Genomic DNA, 21,233 nt, shown 5'->3' on the forward strand with positions numbered 1-21,233 from the left:
CGTGCCCGGGCGCTCTGGACGAGCCCTGGAAAGGCGATAGCGGGCATGCCCGGACGCTCTGGGCGAGCCCTGGAAAGGCGATAGCGGGCATGCCCGGGAAAGACGAGACCGGGCGTGCCCGGGAGGTTCGGGCGTGCCCGGGAACAGTGAGTCCGGGCATGCCCGGGAGAGGCGCGTCTGGCCGTGTTCTGGCCGGTGCAAGGCGATTGTGTGCATCCAGCGGTAACCGCTACACACGCCCCTCCAGAATCGACCTGCACCGGTAGGGTCAATTTAAGGGGGGTCCGGATGACCTGGCCGAAGCGACCCCTGGAGGGTCGTGGGGAGGGGTCCGACGTGGTGGTGGGTGGTCGAGCGGGGGGAACTGTGGACGGGGGGCGGCCTCGCCGCGGAGGAAGGGCCAACCGTGGTGGTCGGTCGACGTCCATGTGCGCCGGTTTGAGGCGGTCCACAGAAATCCGGTCCGGCCGGCCGCCGAAGTCGACGATGAAAGACTTGTCGCCCCGTCGCAGGACCCGGAAGGGCCCGTCGTACGGCGGCCGGAGTGGCCCCCAGTGCGCGTCATGACGCACAAAGACGTACTCCGCTGTGCGAAGCGCCGGGGGGACGTAGGACTGGGGGCCACCGTGGCGGGACGTCGGCACGGGGGCAAATCGTCGGGCGGCCTCCTGGAGGTCCGAGCGCTGGCGAGCGGCGGACCAGGGACTGGTAGCGTCGGGCACGAATTCGCCCGGGACGCGGAGCGGCTGGCCGTAGACGAGCTCGGCGGCGGACGCCTGGAGGTCTTCCTTGGGGGCCGTGCGAAGGCCCAAAAGGACCCACGGCAGCCGGTCGGCCCAACCGTCGTCCTGAAGGCCGGCCATGAGTGCGGCCTTCATGGAGCGGTGAAACCGCTCGCACAACCCGTTGGCTTGGGGGTGGTAGGCCGTGGTGCAGTGCAGCGTGACCCCCAATGAACGGGCGACCGCGCCCCAAAGCTCAGACGTGAACTGTGGGCCGCGGTCGGACGAGATGTCCGCTGGTGCGCCGAAGCGCGCGACCCAGGTGGCGATGAACGCCTGCGCCACGTCGGCGGTGGTGGTGGAGGCGAGGGGCACGGCCTCCGGCCACCTGGTGGTCCTGTCCACCATGGTGAGCAGGTGGGTGAACCCCCGCGAGGGGGGCAGGGGACCCACCAGGTCCACGTGGACGTGGTCGAAACGCCGTTCAGGCACGGCGAAAGGTGCCAGCGGGGCCTGGGTGTGGCGGTGGACCTTGACCCGCTGGCAGGCCGTGCAGGCGTTGGCCCAGTCGCGGATGTTTCGTCGAAGGCCGTGCCAGATGAAACGCGCCGACACCAGCTTCTGAGAAGCTTTCCGGCCCGGGTGAGAAAGGCCGTGGATGGAGGCGAAGATGCGGCGCTGCCAGGAAACGGGCACGATGGGGCGAGGCTGGCCCTGGGAGACGTCGCAGAGCAGGACGGTGCCCGCGAAGGGAATGTCGGCCAGGCGGAGGCCCGTGTCTGCCGCACGGAGTGCCTGCACCGAGGCGTCGGTGGTCTGGTCGGCCGCCATGAGCGCGAAGTCCACGCCGAGGTGGACCGCGTTCGCGCTGGCCCGAGAAAGACAGTCGGCCACGGCGTTGTCTTTTCCGGCGACGTGCCGGATGTCCGTGGTGAACTCCGACACGGCGGAGAGGTGGCGCTGCTGGCGGGCCGACCACGGCTCCGTGACCTTAGCCATTGCGTAGACCAACGGCTTGTGGTCGACGAAAGCCGTGAACAGGTGGCCCTCCAGGAGGTGTCGGAAATGGCGAACGGCCAGGAATAGCCCGAGCAGCTCGCGGTCGAACGTGCTGTAGTTTAACTCCTTCGGCCGGAGTTGCCGGCTGAAAAAAGCGAGTGGCTGCCAAACCCCGTCCACCCATTGCTCATGGACGGCGCCCACCGCGTAGTTGGAGGCGTCCGTAGTGAGGGCGATGGGCGCGTTGAGCACCAGGTGAGCCAGCAGCGTTGCGTCGGCGAGGGCCCGTTTGGCGCTGGCGAAGGCCGCGTCCATGGCCGTGGACCAAACAATATCATGCTTGGCCGGCTTGCCCCGGAGGGCCTCGTAAAGGGGCCGCATGAGCTGAGCAGCGCGGGGCACGAATCGGTGATAAAAATTCACCATGCCGAGGAACGCTTGGAGGGCCTTGATAGAACGGGGACGCGGGAACGTGGTGATGGCCTCGACCTTGGTCGGCAGCGGCACGGCCCCGGTCTTGGTGATGCGGTGGCCCAAAAAGTCAACGGTCGTCGCGCCGAAGTGGCATTTGACCGGGTTGACAATTAAGCCGTGCTCGCTGAGGCGACCGAACAGTGTTCGGAGGTGGAGGAGGTGCTCGGCGCGGGACGTGCTGGCGACGAGGATATCGTCCAGATAGACGAAAAGAAACGGCAGGTCACGCAGCACGCCGTCCATCAAGCGCTGGAACGCATGGGCTGCGTTCTTGAGGCCAAACGGCATCCGCAAAAATTCGAACAGGCCGAACGGCGTGATGACGGCCGTCTTCGGGACGTCGGCCGCCCGGACAGGTACCTGGTGGTAGCCCCGTATCGGGTCAATTTTCGAAAAGATGACCCGTCCCGCCAAACGGGCGGAAAAGTCCTGAATATGCGGGATCGGGTACCTGTCGGGGGTGGTAGCGTCGTTGAGACGGCGGTAGTCGCCACACTGGCGCCATCCACCCCCCGGCTTTGGCACGATGTGCAGTAGCGAGGCCCACGCGCTATCGGAGCGCCGCACGATGCCGAGGTGCTCCAACGCGTCGAACTCGGCCTTCGCCACGGCGAGCTTGGCCGGGTCGAGGCGGCGGGCCCTGGCATAGACCGGCGGGCCCGTAGTGGGTATGTGGTACTCGATCCCGTGCCGCACCGCGACGGCCGAAAACGTCGGCCGCGTGAGGGCCGGGAATTCCGCGAGCAGGCGAGCGAACTCGTTCGCTGCCGGGAGGGCGCACGCCAGTTCGGTCGGCGCGGAGCTGCTCATCGTGCACGCCAGGGAGCTGAAGGTCTCGGCGTTGACAAGGCGACGACGTTTGACGTCGACCAGCAGCCCGTGCGCGCAGAGGAAGTCGGCGCCCAGCAAAGCCATGGGGACGCAGGCGGTCACAAAAGTCCATTGAAAACGCTGGCTGCCGAAGCAGAGGGTGACGACGCATGGGCCGAAAGTGCGTATGGCCGAGCCATTAGCAGCGACCAAAGAGGGGCCGCAAATGGCGTCCCGCCTGTCCTGCTCGGAGGCGGGTATGACGCTCAGTTGGGCGCCGGTGTCACACAGGAAACGCCGCCCAAACGCTTTGTCCCGAATAAACAGCAAGTTGCCCGAGTGGCCGGCGCTCATGGCTGGGAATGAACGCCGGCCCGGCCGTTTCCCGACCTGCCGAAAGTGCACGGGGGCCGGCACGTCCGAGCCTTGTGTCCGAACCTGGCGTGGTAATAACACCACGCCCGGTCAGGTGGAGGCCCCGGCCGTCGAGTCGGAAGCGGGCGGTGCGGCGTGGCGGCCGCCAGTTGCACCGGCAGTTCGGCCTCCAACCGCGCAGGGCGCTCGGGTGTCGTGGGCGTCGCCTCGAACGGCGGCGGGCTCCAGGTAACCGCGCCGATGTGCTGGCCCGCCGAGGAGATCTTATCGGCTTCCCTGGCGAGGGCGCGGGAATCCGTGATCAACGTGCCAGCCAGGGCGAGGCGTACCAGGTGAGGCAGCTGGCGAAGGAACAGCTCGCGGAACAGAAAATCCGGAGAGTGCTCACCGAGCAACGAGAGCATATAGTCCATGCGCTCGGACGGGCGCGTGTCGCCGAGCTCGGGCAGAGCGAGCAGGCGCCGTGCGCGTGCTGCCGGTGAGAGGGCGAAAGTGTCGAGGAGGAGCGTTTTCAGCGCGTCGTATTTGTCAGCAGCCGGCGGGTGCTCGAGGAGGCTCAAGGCGCGGGCCGCGGTGGCGGAACCGAGCGCCGCCACAACATGGTGGAAGCGGGTGTCGTCCGCGGTGATGCCTCGCAGGGCGAACTGAGAGTCCGCCTGAGCGAACCAAACAGCCGCGTGAGCCTCCCAGAAGGTAGGCAGTTTAAGCGTCACTGCCGTATCCATGTCGGTAGGTCACCAATGAAGGAACTGCGCTCCAACGCGAGTCGAAAGAATTGACGCGACCAAAGACGGAATTCGTCCGAGTTGCTTTATTGAAACAAAACAGCTCAGGTATTCTAACAAGCCCGTTTATCGGGCAGCAATATATATACACATTTATGTTGGGAAGTTTGCCCGGCAAAAGCTATACCGGGCATGCCCGGGTGTCAAGGGCGAGCCTTGGAAAGGCGAGTCTGGACCTGCCCGGGCGTGTTTGGCTGCGGCCTGGCAAGTCGAGGCTGGGCGTGCCCGGGCGCTCTGGACGAGCCCTGGAAAGGCGATAGCGGGCATGCCCGGACGCTCTGGGCGAGCCCTGGAAAGGCGATAGCGGGCATGCCCGGACGCTCTAGGCGAGCCCTGAAAAGGCGATAGCGGGCATGCCCGGGAAAGACGAGACCGGGCGTTCCCGGGAGGTTCGGGCGTGCCCGGGAACAGTGAGTCCGGGCATGCCCGGGAGAGGCGCGTCTGGCCGTGTTCTGGCCGGTGCAAGGCGATTGTGTGCATCCAGCGGTAACCGCTACAATATCATTCTTTTTAGCCAGTGTTGCTACATACCACAGTGGGGATGGGGGGAGGGGTTTGGAAGGAGGTATGAGAAATTTAGCAGGTATAAAGTGAATTTCAGGCCACCATGTACACTCATGAAGATGTGTTGTGTAATATCTCAAATTTCTTTTATTCCTCTTTTCACCCTGTCTTCCAGGCTTATATCGGCAGCTTTGACGATGCGTTCTTACGTGGATCTGAATCTGGAGTGGCGTTCCCGTACAACCCTACGTCGCACACTTCGAGCTCTGTCATCCACCAGTGAAACTCTCATCTTCTTGCTTTTAGGGATGGCTACCCTTGATGGACCCCATGACTGGAGCTGGCCATTTGTCATCTCGACATTGATTTTGTGCCTTGTATGGAGAGCAACAGGTAAATTTGCTTCTCTTTTGGCAGAGCGCTCCCCGTAAACATTCGAGGCCTGAGTTATTATAAAGATCATTGGTGCTATGGTTACCTTGGATAAAATACAGGAGGAAAACTAGAAGGAAATACATAATAGAAAATACAGAAGGAAATACGGAAGGCACTTGGTAAAGAGCATACCTTCGCCAGGCTGAACAGTTTGTTTTGTATCCCATTGATACTCCAGTTCTGGATTAGAACCTGAACCAAAATTGAATCGTTTGTTCACGTCTCATAACCAACTCATCCACATAGTTTTTTTCATTAGTCATTCATTCACAACTTTTTGAAATGTCATGCTATACAGTAAATCCTCGCCATCTGCAGGGGTTACGTTCCTATAAACCTCCGCGAATGGTGAAATTGCAAAGTACAAAAATCATGAATGTATATTATAAAAGGAGCCGTGTCTGTCTGTCTGTCTTTGTCTGTTTCTTTGTTTGTTTGTCTGTTTGTTTGTCTGTTTGTCGTGTTATAACTTGAGGACTGATTAACGGATTTCAATAAATCCAACTACGGTGGATTTGGGTAACTTACGGTGTGTGCGAGCCAAAAAATAGAAAATTTTATTTATTTTAATTTTTTTTAATTTTTTTATGGGTGCATGGCCACGCGTGTGGTAACTGCAAATGCCAACACGTGACGTTGGTTATCCCTGCACGGAGAGCAGGATCTCGCAGGAATCCTTTTTTTTTTCTTCTCCCATAGATTAGCCATCGCAGCAAAGATTGGTATTTCCGTCAGCGAAGCGACGGGTCTTATATTCTTGTAAATTGAAAAATAAGACATTCAAATAGAAAAATAAGAACAATTGAATGAAATAAAATCAAATAAGTAACATTTATCATCAATAAGGCTTTTCTGCTTAGAGTACCTGTACAGTACAGTACAGTACAGTAAAGTACAGTATTGTGACCAACCTCCCAGGAGCAACCCACAGTTCCCTCACATCTGTTATCTTGTGCTCTTGCCTTGGTGAAGCCAGGACTGCACCGTCTTCCATAACGTGTTTTGTTGTGTGTGAAGCTACCAAGCAGAGGTTGCACGTTTCGTCAGTGGCATCCCCAATAGGAATCCCCAATGCAACAGAACAAAACACTAACAACATATTGGCGCGGAGGGAGAGAAAGGGTGTCTAAAAGTTAAGCGCAGATGCGCAAAATCACTGACAGTGAATACATGGACGGTGAGGTTTGACTGTATATCGTTTTTGGCTCCATCACTCTGGTGAAGAATCGCTTCAAAATTCTCGGATCCAAATCTGGATCCAGGTCTTCGCCAAAATCGAATAATTTCGTCTTTGTCGCATACCTAATAGTCAGGGCCCTTAGGGATATTTTGGTTCAAATTCTTCCAAAAGCATCAAATTTGGCGCAGATGTTGCCCATGCCATACTCTCGATATTTGACGGGGACCATACCGGTCCATCCCGCCATGTCACCTGACCTATGACGTCATAATTAGGATATGCATCCAATCACATGGCGTACTATAAGTGGTCAAAGTTCAAAATGAATCGATCGAAAAATGAAGGCAGGGATCCATTTTTAAGGTTTTCATAAAATCCAATATGGCCGCCAGGTCACATGACCGATGACGTCATATTTATGACATGTATACAATCATGTATACATGAACCCGGATCATGATCGCACAAAAATTAAACACAAGGATATGGCATACAGTTCATAAAACATCAAAATCCGTACCTTTGTAATTAGACTGATGAACTGCATATGCCTGAAAATTAGGAAATAGACATGTAAATATTTCCTCTAATTGTCAAAAATAAGGTCAGAGTTCGATTACCCAACCCAGAAACATAAAATGGTGAACCTCGCGTAAATCTTGACAAAAAACTCAAAAACCGACATGTTTGACTCAAAAATGACCTTTAAGATGACCTTGAGGATTGACCTTGACCTCGAATCATCAAAATAACATCATAATTGGATTCCTCGATCTCGAAAACCCCTGAAAAGTGGTAACTGATTTTCCTCTAATCCGTGTGGCGGCCATTTTGTATTTCACCAATATGGGGCCCCCGGGGGGGGGGGGGCGCCCGTTTTGGCGCCCGTCAAAAATCGAAAGAGTATGGCATGGGCAACATCTGGGCCAAATTTGGTGCTTTTGGAAGAATTTGAACCAAACGGCCCCAAAATATCCCTAAGGGCCCTGACTATAACCTCTCCACCAAATGTTGTACGAATCCATCCACAACTTATTGAGATATCCTGTTAACAGACAGACAGACAAACAGACCAGGCATGAAAACGTAACCTCCACCCACCTGTAATGAAAACAAGTTGGGTGTGAGTTCTTCACAAGGATAGATATGGGTATGCTTGTAAAATATTAAAGCAATGCGCACAAAAAAGCTTGCTGTTTGGTTTAGTTCATTTTCGTCATCTTTTCAAACCACATTTACGCTGGAAAGCATATTCAATCAAGTTCAATAAAATTAAAAAAACCACCTTTAGAGGCCATTTTTCCCCGCAAAGCGGGGGTTGGCCTTTTTCGGGAACCGTGGTTGTTGTTGTTTTTCGGTCCCCTTTTTGAAGCAATGTTTTACGGCCGGATGCCCTTCCTGACGCCAACCCTTTTTGCCGCCTTTAACGACAAACAGGGAATTACCAGTGAACTGGTACTCAATTAGCCGACCTCAGAAGGATGACAGGCTGAGTTAACCCCCCTGGCGTTAATTCAGCAATCGACCGGGATTCGAACCCAGGATCCATTGGATCCTAAGCCGGCACACTAGCCGCTAGCCCAACACCAGGGTTCTGCGCTGGCGTTCAATCAAGTTCAATACAATCTGGAATTAATACCCTGCGCTGGCGAAGCGAAAAACGGGGTTAAGCAATCGGGTGAGTCCGTACGTACGAAGTATGTCATACGGGTGTGTCTGAATGTCGTACTAGAAATTCATTTTCTCTGCAAGCGTTGGTCCGATTGACACGATATTTTCACCATAGGAGCACCTCCACCTGCATAATTTTTGTGGTAATTATGGCGCATAGGTTAAGTGGTACGGGCGCCATCTTGGAAAAACTTTGCACTGCTACATCTCTGAAACCGCTAAATGGAAAAAATTAAAACATTGCTCATTGTCAAGTACTCCCCATGGGGAATAAGTTATGTTAGCTATGTCATTATGTATGTGGTGACTTCATTATGACGTCATCAAAAATTGACAAGCACAACGCATGATCCAATGAGTATGAATTTTTTTTTCTCTGTAACTGTTTGTCTGATGAACACAATTTTCACCATAGGAGTGCCTCCTCCGGTATCGTTTTTTAAAATAACTATGATGTCATAGCACACGTAGTACAAGTACCATCCATATCCCCGAAACCGCTACAAGTACCACACTTAGTCCGATGAGTTTGAAATTTATTGAGCGTGATCTACGCATCAATTATATTGGAGAATGTAAATTTATGATGTCATCGGTCACGTGGTCTGGCAGCCATATTGGATAAAAAAAAATTAAAACGCTTGAAAGACACAGGAGTTGGCTCACACCAACTTCTCAAGACTAAGCGGGTAAGTATTCTATGAATACCATCTTGTTTATTTATTTAATTGTTGAGTTGCGTAACTGTTAATTTGAATTTTTTTCAATTTGAACCACGGTCTATTCACTTTTGGGTTTACACCACACAGCCATAAATAGGTGTCAGTTGCCATCAAGTAACTTCATTCTGGCACGCTATTAAGCAGCGTGTGCACTTGACATTTTTCTTTTGAGAGTACAATATTCAACACAATGATACACGAGTAACTTTTGTGCAGGAGATGCCCATTTGGCCCATCATCCATGCGCTGCACCAACCCCAGTACCATCACCCATCTGCATTTAAGCTATCTACCATTCACATAAGCCAATATCTCCACACCTCTCTATCTTCAATCCATCAAGGTACCTATCTAAATCCCATTTAAACTTATCCTTTGCCTCTGCTGCCATTACATTTCTGGGGAGACCATTCTATGCATTAACAACTTTGACTGAAAGACCTGTTCTTTAAACCTGTGCTCACTCAAACCTCACTCAAACTCCTGTCCTACTTTAAACCTGTCTTCTTTACCCTTAAGCCATGGGCCCTGGTCCTAACACTGTCCACTTTGCTGACAAACTCCATTTCACTTATCTTGTCCGCACCCTTCATTATCTTAAACATCTCTATAAGGTACCCTTGCAATCACCTCCTTTCCAATGTATAAAGTCCCGTCTCCAAATGATCCTCATAGCTTAGTCGAGATAGGCCCGGAATCAATCTAGTGCCATGGCAACGGCAACGCTTCCATGGCAACCCTGCACCTGCTCTATGGCAGCTATGTCCTTCCTCAGATGTGGTTACCAAAACTGTACACAATATTCTAGATTAGGCCTCATTGGATTCCTGTATAATATTGTTACAGACGCGGCTTAGATGTTATTTACCGAGCGGTTTGGTATGACCACGTCTGCACAAGTTACCCGATTATACTCGAACGTTGACTAATCGCGCTACGCTAGATCAATGAAGGAAAAGACACACGGCTGGGATTAAAATGACACGACACCAGGGATACGGTTCTCAAGACCTCCGGAGGAGATTATATTAAGGCGGAAGGTTAGATTACAACTACAAGAGGGACATCATAGAAAGACAGGCACTTAGACACACTCTTATATTAACCCCAACAGACGACAGATAAACGGGACAAGGCTGACTCACACGGGGATTGATGGCAAGGAAAGCGGGTATCGATGGCTCAAGGTGCACTCTTGGCTCAAGGACAGGGTACTGTACGGTCCAGTAGATGCAGGGAGGTCTCAGCGCTCGGAGGTCACGACTGGTTCTTCCTCTTCAAGCTCGGGGCGCATCTCACGTCACGTCCGGTACGTGGCCGCGTATATCCGGCGGGGAGTGACACGCCCTCGGCTCGTTAGCTCCGCCCCAGATGGAATCGGCACGTTGCTTCTCATTGGGTGCGTGCTGGGGGGGGGGGTTACCGGCTCCGCCCTTGACGAGGGGCTGACAAGGAGCCCCTTCGTGGTAACCCCGTCGGAGCGCATCGTCAATGGCGGCTAACCGAGCCGGTGTGAGGACGCACACTCCTCCGCGCAGCGCCGTTGTTGTAGTTGTTGTTGTAATTGTTGTTGTAGTTGTAGTTGTAGTTGTAGTTGTTGTTTGGGGAAGAAGATGGGAGGAGGTAAGGGAAGGTCCTAAACTCACTACTGGTGCCATATAATCACATTCTGGTGCAACGAAGAGTCAGAATTAATGGAAACGAGTCCTTAACTGACATAGACTAAGAATAACTAGCAAGATGTCCGAAAGTTGTCTACGTGAGATGCGGTGGACCTGGGCACGACATTTAATGGGGGAAAAAGGGGAAGGTCGGTTCTACATAGTGTTGTTTACAGACAATGGGACTAGGGAATGGGGGATTGGGGATAGTTGGGGAGTATTGGGGAAATAGGGGAATATTTACAAGCGGATATGGAGGCCAAATTCCATATTCGCAACATTGCACCCTTCTCTACCCTCGGGGCGTCCCGACCCGATAAATTTTTACCTATTTTAGTGTGGCACTCAGATGTAGTTCCCTCTACTATTAACTCTACCCTGAGTGCGACAGTTTTACAGATATTCACAAATGAGTAAATATGTCCCCCTGCGACGTTGCACCCTTCTCCTCACAGAAACACACCCACAGGATAACCGAATCCGGAAAGAATTCGCAAACTAAACATACAGCCGGTAGGGAGCATTATTTACAAGACTACGCTGATATTTACACTACGATCCAGGACCTGTTTTTGGAGGGACACATGCAGATGTTATGCATAGAGAGAGCACGCATGCCAGCATCGATACACCAACCCACGAGTGCTCTGTGGCCTACGGCCTTTAATAACGTGCAGAGCACCCTTTTCCAGCACGAAAAGCACCACCCCCTCATGTACAGTCAGCACCATCCGGTGCACCAATAAAGTGTCTATAAATCATTGTGTGGTGTCGCAGCCGGCCGATGTTCTGCCGCTGGTCTTGCCTTCGTGTGGTGCACTTGGCCTTCTTACTTCTTTCAAAAATAAAGAAAGGCGCCAACCGCGTCCATTTCTTTATTGTGGCCATCAGGGGCCAACTAAGAGTGGTTCACCTGTTTGGCATAGGTGCCACGTTGACCCATAGGTCCATCCACGGGTGGTGCTTGGCCGCAAAAGAGCTGCGGTCCATGGTGGGTGGCCACAAACATTGCGGTCCATATGGTGTATCGATCCAGGCAGCAAACAGCGAAAGTGCAGGCCCACAACTGCGAAGCCAGCACCTCTCTCTCCTCTCTCTCTACCCCAAAGCCAGATCCTCGGAGGTGGGAGACAAAAGAAGCAGACAAGAGTAAGGTGGTAAGGGCGCAAAAGTGCACGCAATGCAAGGTAATGCACACTGGGGGCACATGGGAACCAGGTGAGACAGGTACGTTCCTACCGTACGCCCCCCCCCCCCCCCCCCACCAGGTAACCTACATGGCCCCTCCCTTACCCCTTACTGTATCCACAAAACACAACACTACCCATAAACATCTACTTTACAAATCAACAAACATCCCTACTGTCTTCCCCGTTCCTCCCATAAACCAAATTCGTCTTCTCTCCCTCCTAACCAATCAAATTTGCCATTTTCAACTCTCATCAAAATTTGCCATCTCCAACTGAACATCAAAATTTGCCATTACCAATTCATCATCAGTCCCTCCTAGGGAGGGAGAGATGGAATCACCCCAATGTCTCATCCACGTCGTGATGCGTCTAACCAATCCACAGCAATCTCATTTCCTGCAACAAAACAAAGAAAACACAGGTGTGGAGTCATCATCATCACCACAGGTAAGTGGCTGCGTATGGTGCGACAGGCTCATCAATCCTAACTATTTCCTAAATGACTTTAACAACTTTACACTACCCGGGGTCTTTCTCTGGCCAACCCATTGGCCCTCTTACACTATGGGTTCTAAAAACCAATTCCCATTGGCCAGACTGTGGTGCTTTCCAATTTGGGGTCTCACTCCCCCGATTCATCTCCCGGTGCCCTCGTACAATTTCTGGGCTGTGGCGTGTACCTCTCCCAGTGGGTCTACCCACCTGCACACCTCCACCACTGCAGTTGCCTCCGAGCTTACCTGCTCCTTTCCCTAACCTAACTACCTGGGGAAGGCCCTCTGGCGCTCTCCCCACTCGGTGCCCTCTCTGGCACTGGGCTGCCCGATCCACACCCGGGATCCTCAGGCACCCACTCACAACTACCGGCTCCCAGAGCCCACCTGCGGCCTCACCTGGCCGACATCCTCACAGTGGTGGAGTGCCCAACCAACTACACACACTAACAGGCTACACGCCCAGCCATTTCCACAACACTAATGCACCCATTCACAACACCATTCTGCAACCGCACCACAGATGCCAATATCCAACCACAATTTACCTGTACCCTCTACCTAACACTTACACTACCCGCCCCGGGTATCCGTGATGGGGGTCCACTCTTCCCCCATTCACACCTTCGCACCATGCACACCACTCCGTACCACTTACTCCAACTCTCTCCACACACCTGTACTTGCACACCTGTGCTCTCACACCTGGTGCCACCTGCACCCTTCTCTCCCCAAGCGCATTCGTGCTGATCCACAACACTCACTACTCACACACTGCTCCACACACCTGTCCAGTTGCACACCTGTGCAATCACACCTGTTCAACTCTCAAACACATGGCATCATCTCAGCTAACTACTCCCCTCTGAAACTTGCGCTTCCCAGTCGTCCCTTTAAACTATTGCGCTCCCACGTCATTATAATCCATACTAATCTACCTGCGTCCCCACTACAGGTATCAGTCACTAACTAAACTTAACGTTACCTAAGGTCATCTTCGCTAGATCCCTACACACAATATAACCTAACCCACCCGGGCTAGTTTTCACTGCCATACACCCCATAAGCTATTGCTCCTTTGCCCCCACCTCTGGGAAGGGTGGCAGGGATGCCCCCCTTACCCACCGGGCCCATCGCTCACTACCAATTTTGCACATCAAATTTCAACAAATTAAAAATTTGCCAATCATCTGCCAATCACTGTACCATTACCAATCATCACTCTGCCAATCCTTTGCCAATCATCAAATTTTGTTTTGCTCTAATTTCGGGGCCAAAACACTAACCTCATCACCCAGTCTACTCACTAATACCTCTCGGTGCGCCAATTCCTGTCCAAAGCCCGGCTTCGTAAAGCCAAGCCATGAATGCGGGTTGTTCTGTGCCAGCGGCTGGATGTTTCCGGCACTCGGTGCAGGGACGGGGGCTTACCAGGGCCGAGATCCCACGCACCATCTCGACGTGGAGCCATCCCATGGCTCGATCTCGACCTGCCGGAATGCCTCAACAGAAAGTGGTCGCCATGACGACCCTTCCTATCCAGCCGCCCGCTCCACCTATTGGAGCACAGACGCGGCCGTTCAAAGCGAGGCCCGGCACGCACCGAGGGCCCGCTTCGGCTAACAGTCGACCTAACCTCTAACCTGGTTACCGTCGATGCTTCACCTGGATTCTTACACGCATACGCTACACCTTTCGTGCGCATACATCCAGCCGTCTCCATGCTCCTCGTACCTTTCCTTACACACCCAGGTACCCTCATTCCACTCACAGCCTTGGTCACACACCTGACCACCGAACACTTTGGCACACATTCGTTGGTCGCACACCTCACCAACACACCTCTTCGCGCCCCCTCCTCTGTCACCTCCTCTGTGACAATCACAGGTGTGCTCTCATTCGCACACCCAACCACGTGCCTCACTACCAACTCCAGCGTGCATTCCCACTCACGCTCTACCATTCCAGGTGTGCATCCTTCCATTCCAGGTGTACATCCTCGCTCACCTGTCACACCCAACTCACGCTCCTCGTCACTCTCACTACTCTCACCACCACTCTTGACAACGCACTCACCCTTACTCTTGACAGCGCACTCTTTCCCCATGCACCTGTCCGTTACACACCTTTCTCGCGCACACTCTCCCGTTACACCCTCTGTAACACTCACCACAGGTGTGCATTCTTCCTTACTTTTGACAGCGCACTCTTTCCCCATGCACCTGTCCGTCACACACCTTTCTCGCGCACACTCCTGCGCACACTCTCCCGTCACACCCTCTGTAACACTTACCACACCGCGCTTCCATGTGCTCCCTCGCACACGCGCTACGACCGACTCATTCTCGCCAGCACCCTCACTCCTTGGCACGCACTTTTTCCTCACACACCCCAGAGTCGGACTTTCTCGCACACCTCCTTTTTCGCACACCAGACCTGTCACACACTTCACCAACGGCCTCTCACGAACACCCGGGTCCATCTCGACCCCCAAGCTTCTTAAATCACCTGGCGCATCATACGCACGACCATATTGGTCACCACTTACACCGGGTCCTCTTCCTCTTCGCTTCTCCTCCATCACCTGCGAATCCCTCATCCGGTTAATGAGCACATCATCACGATCCAGACACAGACTTTGGACCAATTCTTTTATCTCCTCTTTTATCTCTTTCTTATCCTCTCTCCGTCGCTTCTTAATTTCGCTCACCCCTTCTTCCACTTCTTCTAATTTCTGCTTCACCTCTTTTATTCCCCGGTACGTCTCCTCAAGCTCGTCCTCCAAGGCTACCTTGACCGTTTCCATGTGCGTCCTCACCTGCCGGGCCTTCGTCTCCATTACCTCTATCACCTCGTCCAACCTCGTTGTCAGCCCCTCACGTACCATCTGACATTCCCTCTTCGTCGCTACCAAGTCATCTTTTAGTTCTTTCTGTGTCGCTTTTAATCCTCCTAATACCGCAGTGTTCCTTTGAACCTGCTCCGTTACTTCTTTTTGTCCCTCCGTCAGCTGTTCCACCTCCTGCGTCAGGACCTCTATGCCCCCTTGTAATTTTACAGTCCCCTTTCTCACCTCCTTCTCCATGTGCTCCTTACAGTGCCTCACCTCCTCGCGCACTCCTCCGACCTCCTCACTCACTCCTCTTCTGATCTCCTCTCCCATCACTTGCATCTCCTGCCCAGATGCCACCCTCATCTGCTCCATTTCCTCCCTGTGAGCATCCAGTTTGGCTTCTACCCCCATTCTGACCCCCTCTATCTGCTGCCCCATTTGGTTAACTTCCCTTTCCGCTTGGTCCCTCATGTCCCTCAATTTGCCTTCCATACTGTTTTCTAACCCTATTAACCCATTTCTCACCTCTTTTATCCCGTTGTCTAACCCCTCAAAATTATTGTCTAACTTCCCAAATTTCTTGTCTAACTCCTTAAAATTATTGTCTAACCCCTCACCGGTACCCCTCGCTTCGTCCCTCATTACCCCCATTTGGTTTCCCATTACCCCCAATTGCTCACTCTGAGCATCCATCCGGTTCCCCATTACCCCCATTTGGCCCTCCAATCGCTCACTATTCTGGGCCATAAGGGCCTTTATTTGTATAAAAAAAAGGTTCAAATCCACCAGGGGCGCTGCCACGGTCGCGGGCGTGGACGCCGTGGCCATCTGCGAGGCGCCATTTTGCGCGCCCGCTACTTCGTGCGTGACGGCGCTACTTTGCGAACCTGCTACCCTCACTGCTTCGCTCTCCTCGCGTCCCTCAATTTGGTCCTGGACCGACCCTGCCTCACTCTCCTCTACCGGACCCCAGTTGTCTTGGTCTGCCATAGCGCGACTTTCAAAATTCGGGTTTTTATTTTCGTATAACAAATTCAAATTTCGCCGTTATAATTTCGCGCGGGAAACGCGCTCCGAATCGATTCTACTACAAATTTGGGCCTAATAAATTTAGTCCCGGGTTCGAATTCCACTCCTCGACACCAATTGTTACAGACGCGGCTTAGATGTTATTTACCAAGCGGTTTGGTATGACCACGTCTGCACAAGTTACCCGATTATACTCGAACGTTGACTAATCGCGCTACGCTAGATCAATGAAGGAAAAGACACACGGCTGGGATTAAAATGACACGACACCAGGGATACGGTTCTCAAGACCTCCGGAGGAGATTATATTAAGGCGGAAGGTTAGATTACAACTACAAGAGGGACATCATAGAAAGACAGGCACTTAGACACACTCTTATATTAACCCCAACAGACGACAGATAAACGGGACAAGGCTGACTCACACGGGGATTGATGGCAAGGAAAGCGGGTATCGATGGCTCAAGGTGCACTCTTGGCTCAAGGACAGGGTACTGTACGGTCCAGTAGATGCAGGGAGGTCTCAGCGCTCGGAGGTCACGACTGGTTCTTCCTCTTCAAGCTCGGGGCGCATCTCACGTCACGTCCGGTACGTGGCCGCGTATATCCGGCGGGGAGTGACACGCCCTCGGCTCGTTAGCTCCGCCCCAGATGGAATCGGCACGTTGCTTCTCATTGGGTGCGTGCTGGGGGGGGGGTTACCGGCTCCGCCCTTGACGAGGGGCTGACAAGGAGCCCCTTCGTGGTAACCCCGTCGGAGCGCATCGTCAATGGCGGCTAACCGAGCCGGTGTGAGGACGCACACTCCTCCGCGCAGCGCCGTTGTTGTAGTTGTTGTTGTAATTGTTGTTGTAGTTGTAGTTGTAGTTGTAGTTGTTGTTTGGGGAAGAAGATGGGAGGAGGTAAGGGAAGGTCCTAAACTCACTACTGGTGCCATATAATCACATTCTGGTGCAACGAAGAGTCAGAATTAATGGAAACGAGTCCTTAACTGACATAGACTAAGAATAATTAGCAAGATGTCCGAAAGTTGTCTACGTGAGATGCGGTGGACCTGGGCACGACATTTAATGGGGGAAAAAGGGGAAGGTCGGTTCTACAGAGTGTTGTTTACAGACAATGGGACTAGGGAATGGGGGATTGGGGATAGTTGGGGAGTATTGGGGAAATAGGGGAATATTTACAAGCGGATATGGAGGCCAAATTCCATATTCGCAACAATATTAACACTAACTGTTTTGATTTATAATTTATCCCCCTATGAATACAACACAAAACACTGTTTTCTTTACTTGTAGCTAATTGTCACTGTGTCATCTGCTTGCCTCCCTTCCCCCTTCTAATGTTCCGTATTGTTAAGATGTTGCATGTGGTTGCTGTTGAATATTAATGTGCTACAACTGTACGAATTGTTCCTCACCAGAGGGGACTATAGGTTTGCTGCCAGTCTGTCCATTCGTTTATCTGTCCGTCCATTCCACATGTGGTATTCCAGACTTTCCACCCTTACCCTTTAACATGTTTAACTGAAACTTGGTAGATGGCTTTATTATGATAAGTTATAGAACAAGTTCGAGTTTCATGGCATTTTGTCAATTTTGCCAGAGTTCTGCTCTTTTTGTACTTAGAAAATATCACACCCACAGGGGACATTATTGCAAAGCAATTCTCCCTCTTGTTGTCATCATTATAGCCATAATCTTTAATTTCTTGCATTTTCAATACAACTTTCATTTGCAAAGTTTGATTTTGAAAATTCCGCATGAGTTGCCATGCTGTGGTTTAAAACGATTTTGATCCAGCAGCGGCCACGTCATTTGCACTGTCCATTTGCACCGGGATTAAACCACCTCCCTCGGTTATGAGTGTTTTCCATTGCTACTTCCCCCAAATGCAATGGTAATGCCAACCTGTGCCATTTAGTTTCATTTTAATGGTAAAAACTATACTTTAGTTAAATTGTTTTTTTCTTTTTGTTTTTTGCATCTATTCTATGTGTAGCTGAGATTGATGGTTGGATAGCTTTGAGGTATGCGCACTTGACAGCTATCTACTCTGGGTTTGTATCTCGACCCAGCTATAAACTGTCATCCAGATGTTTCCCAAGCAGGGTGGGTGAGGAGGCATCCTCTGTGTGCACGGTCCATTTGATGGACGTTAACCTGGAGGACTCGTCTGCCAGCACTTGTCGTTGGTGGACGTTGAAGATTCCATTGTGTCTTTTCTGAAGAGTCGGCAAGTTATCGCCATCAACCTGAACAAATTCGAAATTCCTGACACCTTCAGTCAGACACGAGCCAAAAACATTCCCTTGCTGATCCCACAAAAAGGTGGTGGCGATGGCTGTTGCTGTTGCTGCTGCTGCTGCTGCCGTTTTTGCTGTTGTTGGAGTAATTTGCTACTATGTTTACGCCAGTCCTACTGAAGCACATTATGTTGTACACCGCTCCTTTCTTCTTCCATCCCCAGGCACTGCATGACGTCATCGCCGGGCACCGAAGGTCTCGGCAGGGGGCCCGGCGATGACGCGCGCTGAAAGGGAGTACTCAGTTTTCACTGTGGTTGTTTTCTTTCTTTTTCTTTCTTGTTTGTTACTTGCGAAAATCGAAGATTTTTCAAGTACAGTATATTGGTTGGTCTTGTGTGTTATTCAGTTTGTTTGTCTGTCGCCTACAGGTCACAATTTTCAACCGAGCTTCACGAAACTTCACCAAATGGTAGAGTTTGCCATAATCAAAAAGCCTATTGTTTTGGGGGTCAAAAGGTCAATAGGTCAACACAGGCCACAGGTTTTTGGGGTCAAACGGTCAATAGGTCAACATAGGCCAATCTGACCATTGTCAGATTTCTAAAATCCTCAATTTTCATCCGATTGACTTGAAATTTTAAGAGGATTTGCATATATGGTCACTGAATACAACCACCAAATGTTTTGAGGTCAACATAGGCCAAATTTCTAAAATCCTCAATTTTCATCTGATCGACTTGAAATTTTAAGAGGATTTGCATACCAGGTCACTGAATTCAACCACCAAGTATTTTTGAGGTCATCATAGGCCAAAAACTTATTTTAGGGATTCTGCAAGTATTGTGCTATGCACAACTTATTCCTTGTTTGTTTGTCCAGGCGATATCTCAGCCATCCTATGAGGCAGGAAGCTGAGATTTTGGCAAAATAGTGAGCACGTGCTTTGGCAAAATTGTATTTTTTGTTTTTTGATTAATCAATTAATTGATCAATTACTTAATTATTGTCGATTTATTAAGTACTTATTTATTTCCTTTCTCATCTGGGCATTATCGCAGGCACCTTTTGAGCTAGGAAGCTGATATTCGGATACGACAGTGACCAAGTGGTGCTCCTGCCTCACACCTAGCCCGTCTTCACGCTGTTGAAACCAAAGCGTTCAGAATCATTGGAATCTCCCGCGATGAAGCTAACTCCAAGGGCCTTTCACTCACTCACCGCAGGCAGGTTGGTGGTCTTTCCGTCTTCTACCGACTCCTCTCTGGCCTTGCCCCCCCAGCCCTCTCTGGGCTCTGTCCCCCAAATATTCCTACAGGTCGCACAAGATCTGCCTGCAACCCTCTTATGGTTAAACTGCCAAAATCAAGACTTTCTGCTCACCTTCACTCCTTCATTCCTCTTTTCTCCCGCCTCTGGAACAAACTCCCTCACTCTCTTCAATCCCACTCCACCCTCCAGGTCTTTAAAACAGCAGTTCACCACCATCTCTTATCCTCCCCCATCCAAAACCTTGATCTTTTCTACCCCCGCTAATTTCGGTCCCCTTGTGTTTTATACTTCTCCCACCCCCCCCCCCCCCTTCCCACGCCTCCTGCCCCCAAGCCCTCTCCCTCCCACACTTCTCCCTGCTCTCAAATGTTGTGGTTGTGTGCTTCCCCTTCTCTCCCCCATCTTGTCTTCCGCTCCCTCTTTTTGTATATTTTGTTTGTCTGGTTGATTTGTTTGTGAAATAAATGTTAGCTCTTTCACGAGCCTCGATTCAGTATACAAAAAAAAGGAAAAAAAAGGAAAAAAGAAAAAAGAAAAGTGATTGGCTATAAAGGATATTTTACATTTATTGATTAATCAATGAATCGATAAATTACTTATTGATTAATCAATTTATTATTTATTTATTTTGAGTAATGACCTGTTTAATTTTCAAAAAGTTGCAGCTTTGGATGAAACACTGGTGGTTGACGTATGCTATTAGCCAATTGGTTAAGAAATTATTTTACGATTATTATTTATTGATTTTAATTATGCAATTAATCAATCAATTATCGTGCACCTCTCCCTCCCAATACCGTCTCTATGTGCTGCACAGCGGTATCGCCAGGTGCCTGCGGCGCCCTGGAAATACCGCACTGGAGGATATTAAGTTTTTTGGCATTGAGGTGGTGTCCTTTGAATGTATCTGTACTTGTTGTTTATTTATTATATTAAAACATCCTAGCTTATTCCTGCTTCAAATTTGTGCATACCACTGATCGGATTAAAAACTTTTTCTCATAAAGCTAACTGTTAAGCATTATTGTAAGCCGATTATGTTTTAAGAGTTGGTGCATAAATTGGTTTGCGATGAATGCTCAGTAATTATGCAGTGGTAGTATGGTTTTTCCATAATGCCATTTGGATGAAATAAAGACATGCAGTTTGAAGATGAGGAGCACATGCTTGGCTGGGGATTTAATCCCTTCCCTTGCTGACATATTTGGCTCATTAAGTGGATTTTTTTCCCCTGAGTTGAGTGAAGAGACATTGAAGTTGTCATCGTATAGTGCCATGAAGATCTTGTTGACTTGTATGGAATGCTTTTGAAAGTTTAGAATTGCCTTTTACTTTGAGGCAAGTAATATTCTTCCGAGAAAATTGAAGCCTAAAATTCACATCCGCTCCACCCTCCTCTACCTCCTTTTTCTTCCACCTATGAAAACCTAAATCGCTCGCAATTGCATCATGAGATATCTTCATGCTCACAATATATGTTCCCATAAAGTTTCTCAGATGCTTCCCATAAAGTTTTTTGCAAATAAAAACTAAAGTGAAGGGCATGCCATCGCAAATCCTCACGCTTCCCACCTAAAGCGAAGTCTAAAGACGGTACAAAGTTCGACCAGGAATGACTCCATATCAAATTTTGAGTGAAAAATAATCTTCTGTTTTGACCCCTGTGACCTTATCCCTAACTACACTGGGGGAGAAGGCGGATTGGGAGCTCCCCCACCCCCTGACATTTTTCGCAATTTTTTCACAACCGCTGGGGGTTTTGAATTCTCCTCTCATGACTTTTTTCTCTCGGATCTTGTGCATACTTTGATACCAAATATGTCCAAATATGA

The 21,233-nt window shown here is 50.8% G+C and overlaps 1 protein-coding gene across 6 annotated transcripts in view; it reads left to right on the forward strand.

Moving 5' to 3' along the window:
- The window catches only part of LOC137420850 (sodium/hydrogen exchanger 1), a 124,409-nt gene that overhangs the window by 49,655 nt on the left and 53,521 nt on the right, over positions 1-21,233 (forward strand). For all 6 annotated transcript variants that reach the window (XR_013622478.1, XR_013622477.1, XR_010983207.2 and 3 more), the window contains exon 5: positions 4,845-5,062. Coding sequence is in view for 3 of the 6 variants with exons in the window: in XM_078772250.1 (XP_078628376.1) it covers positions 4,845-5,062 (218 nt within the window). In the remaining 3 variants the exon portion in view is untranslated. The remainder of the gene's footprint in view (positions 1-4,844; positions 5,063-21,233) is intronic.

The sequence above is a fragment of the Myxine glutinosa genome, chromosome 2, assembly GCF_964187855.1.
Source record: "Myxine glutinosa chromosome 2, kmMyxGlut1.1, whole genome shotgun sequence".
Taxonomy (NCBI): domain Eukaryota; kingdom Metazoa; phylum Chordata; class Myxini; order Myxiniformes; family Myxinidae; genus Myxine; species Myxine glutinosa.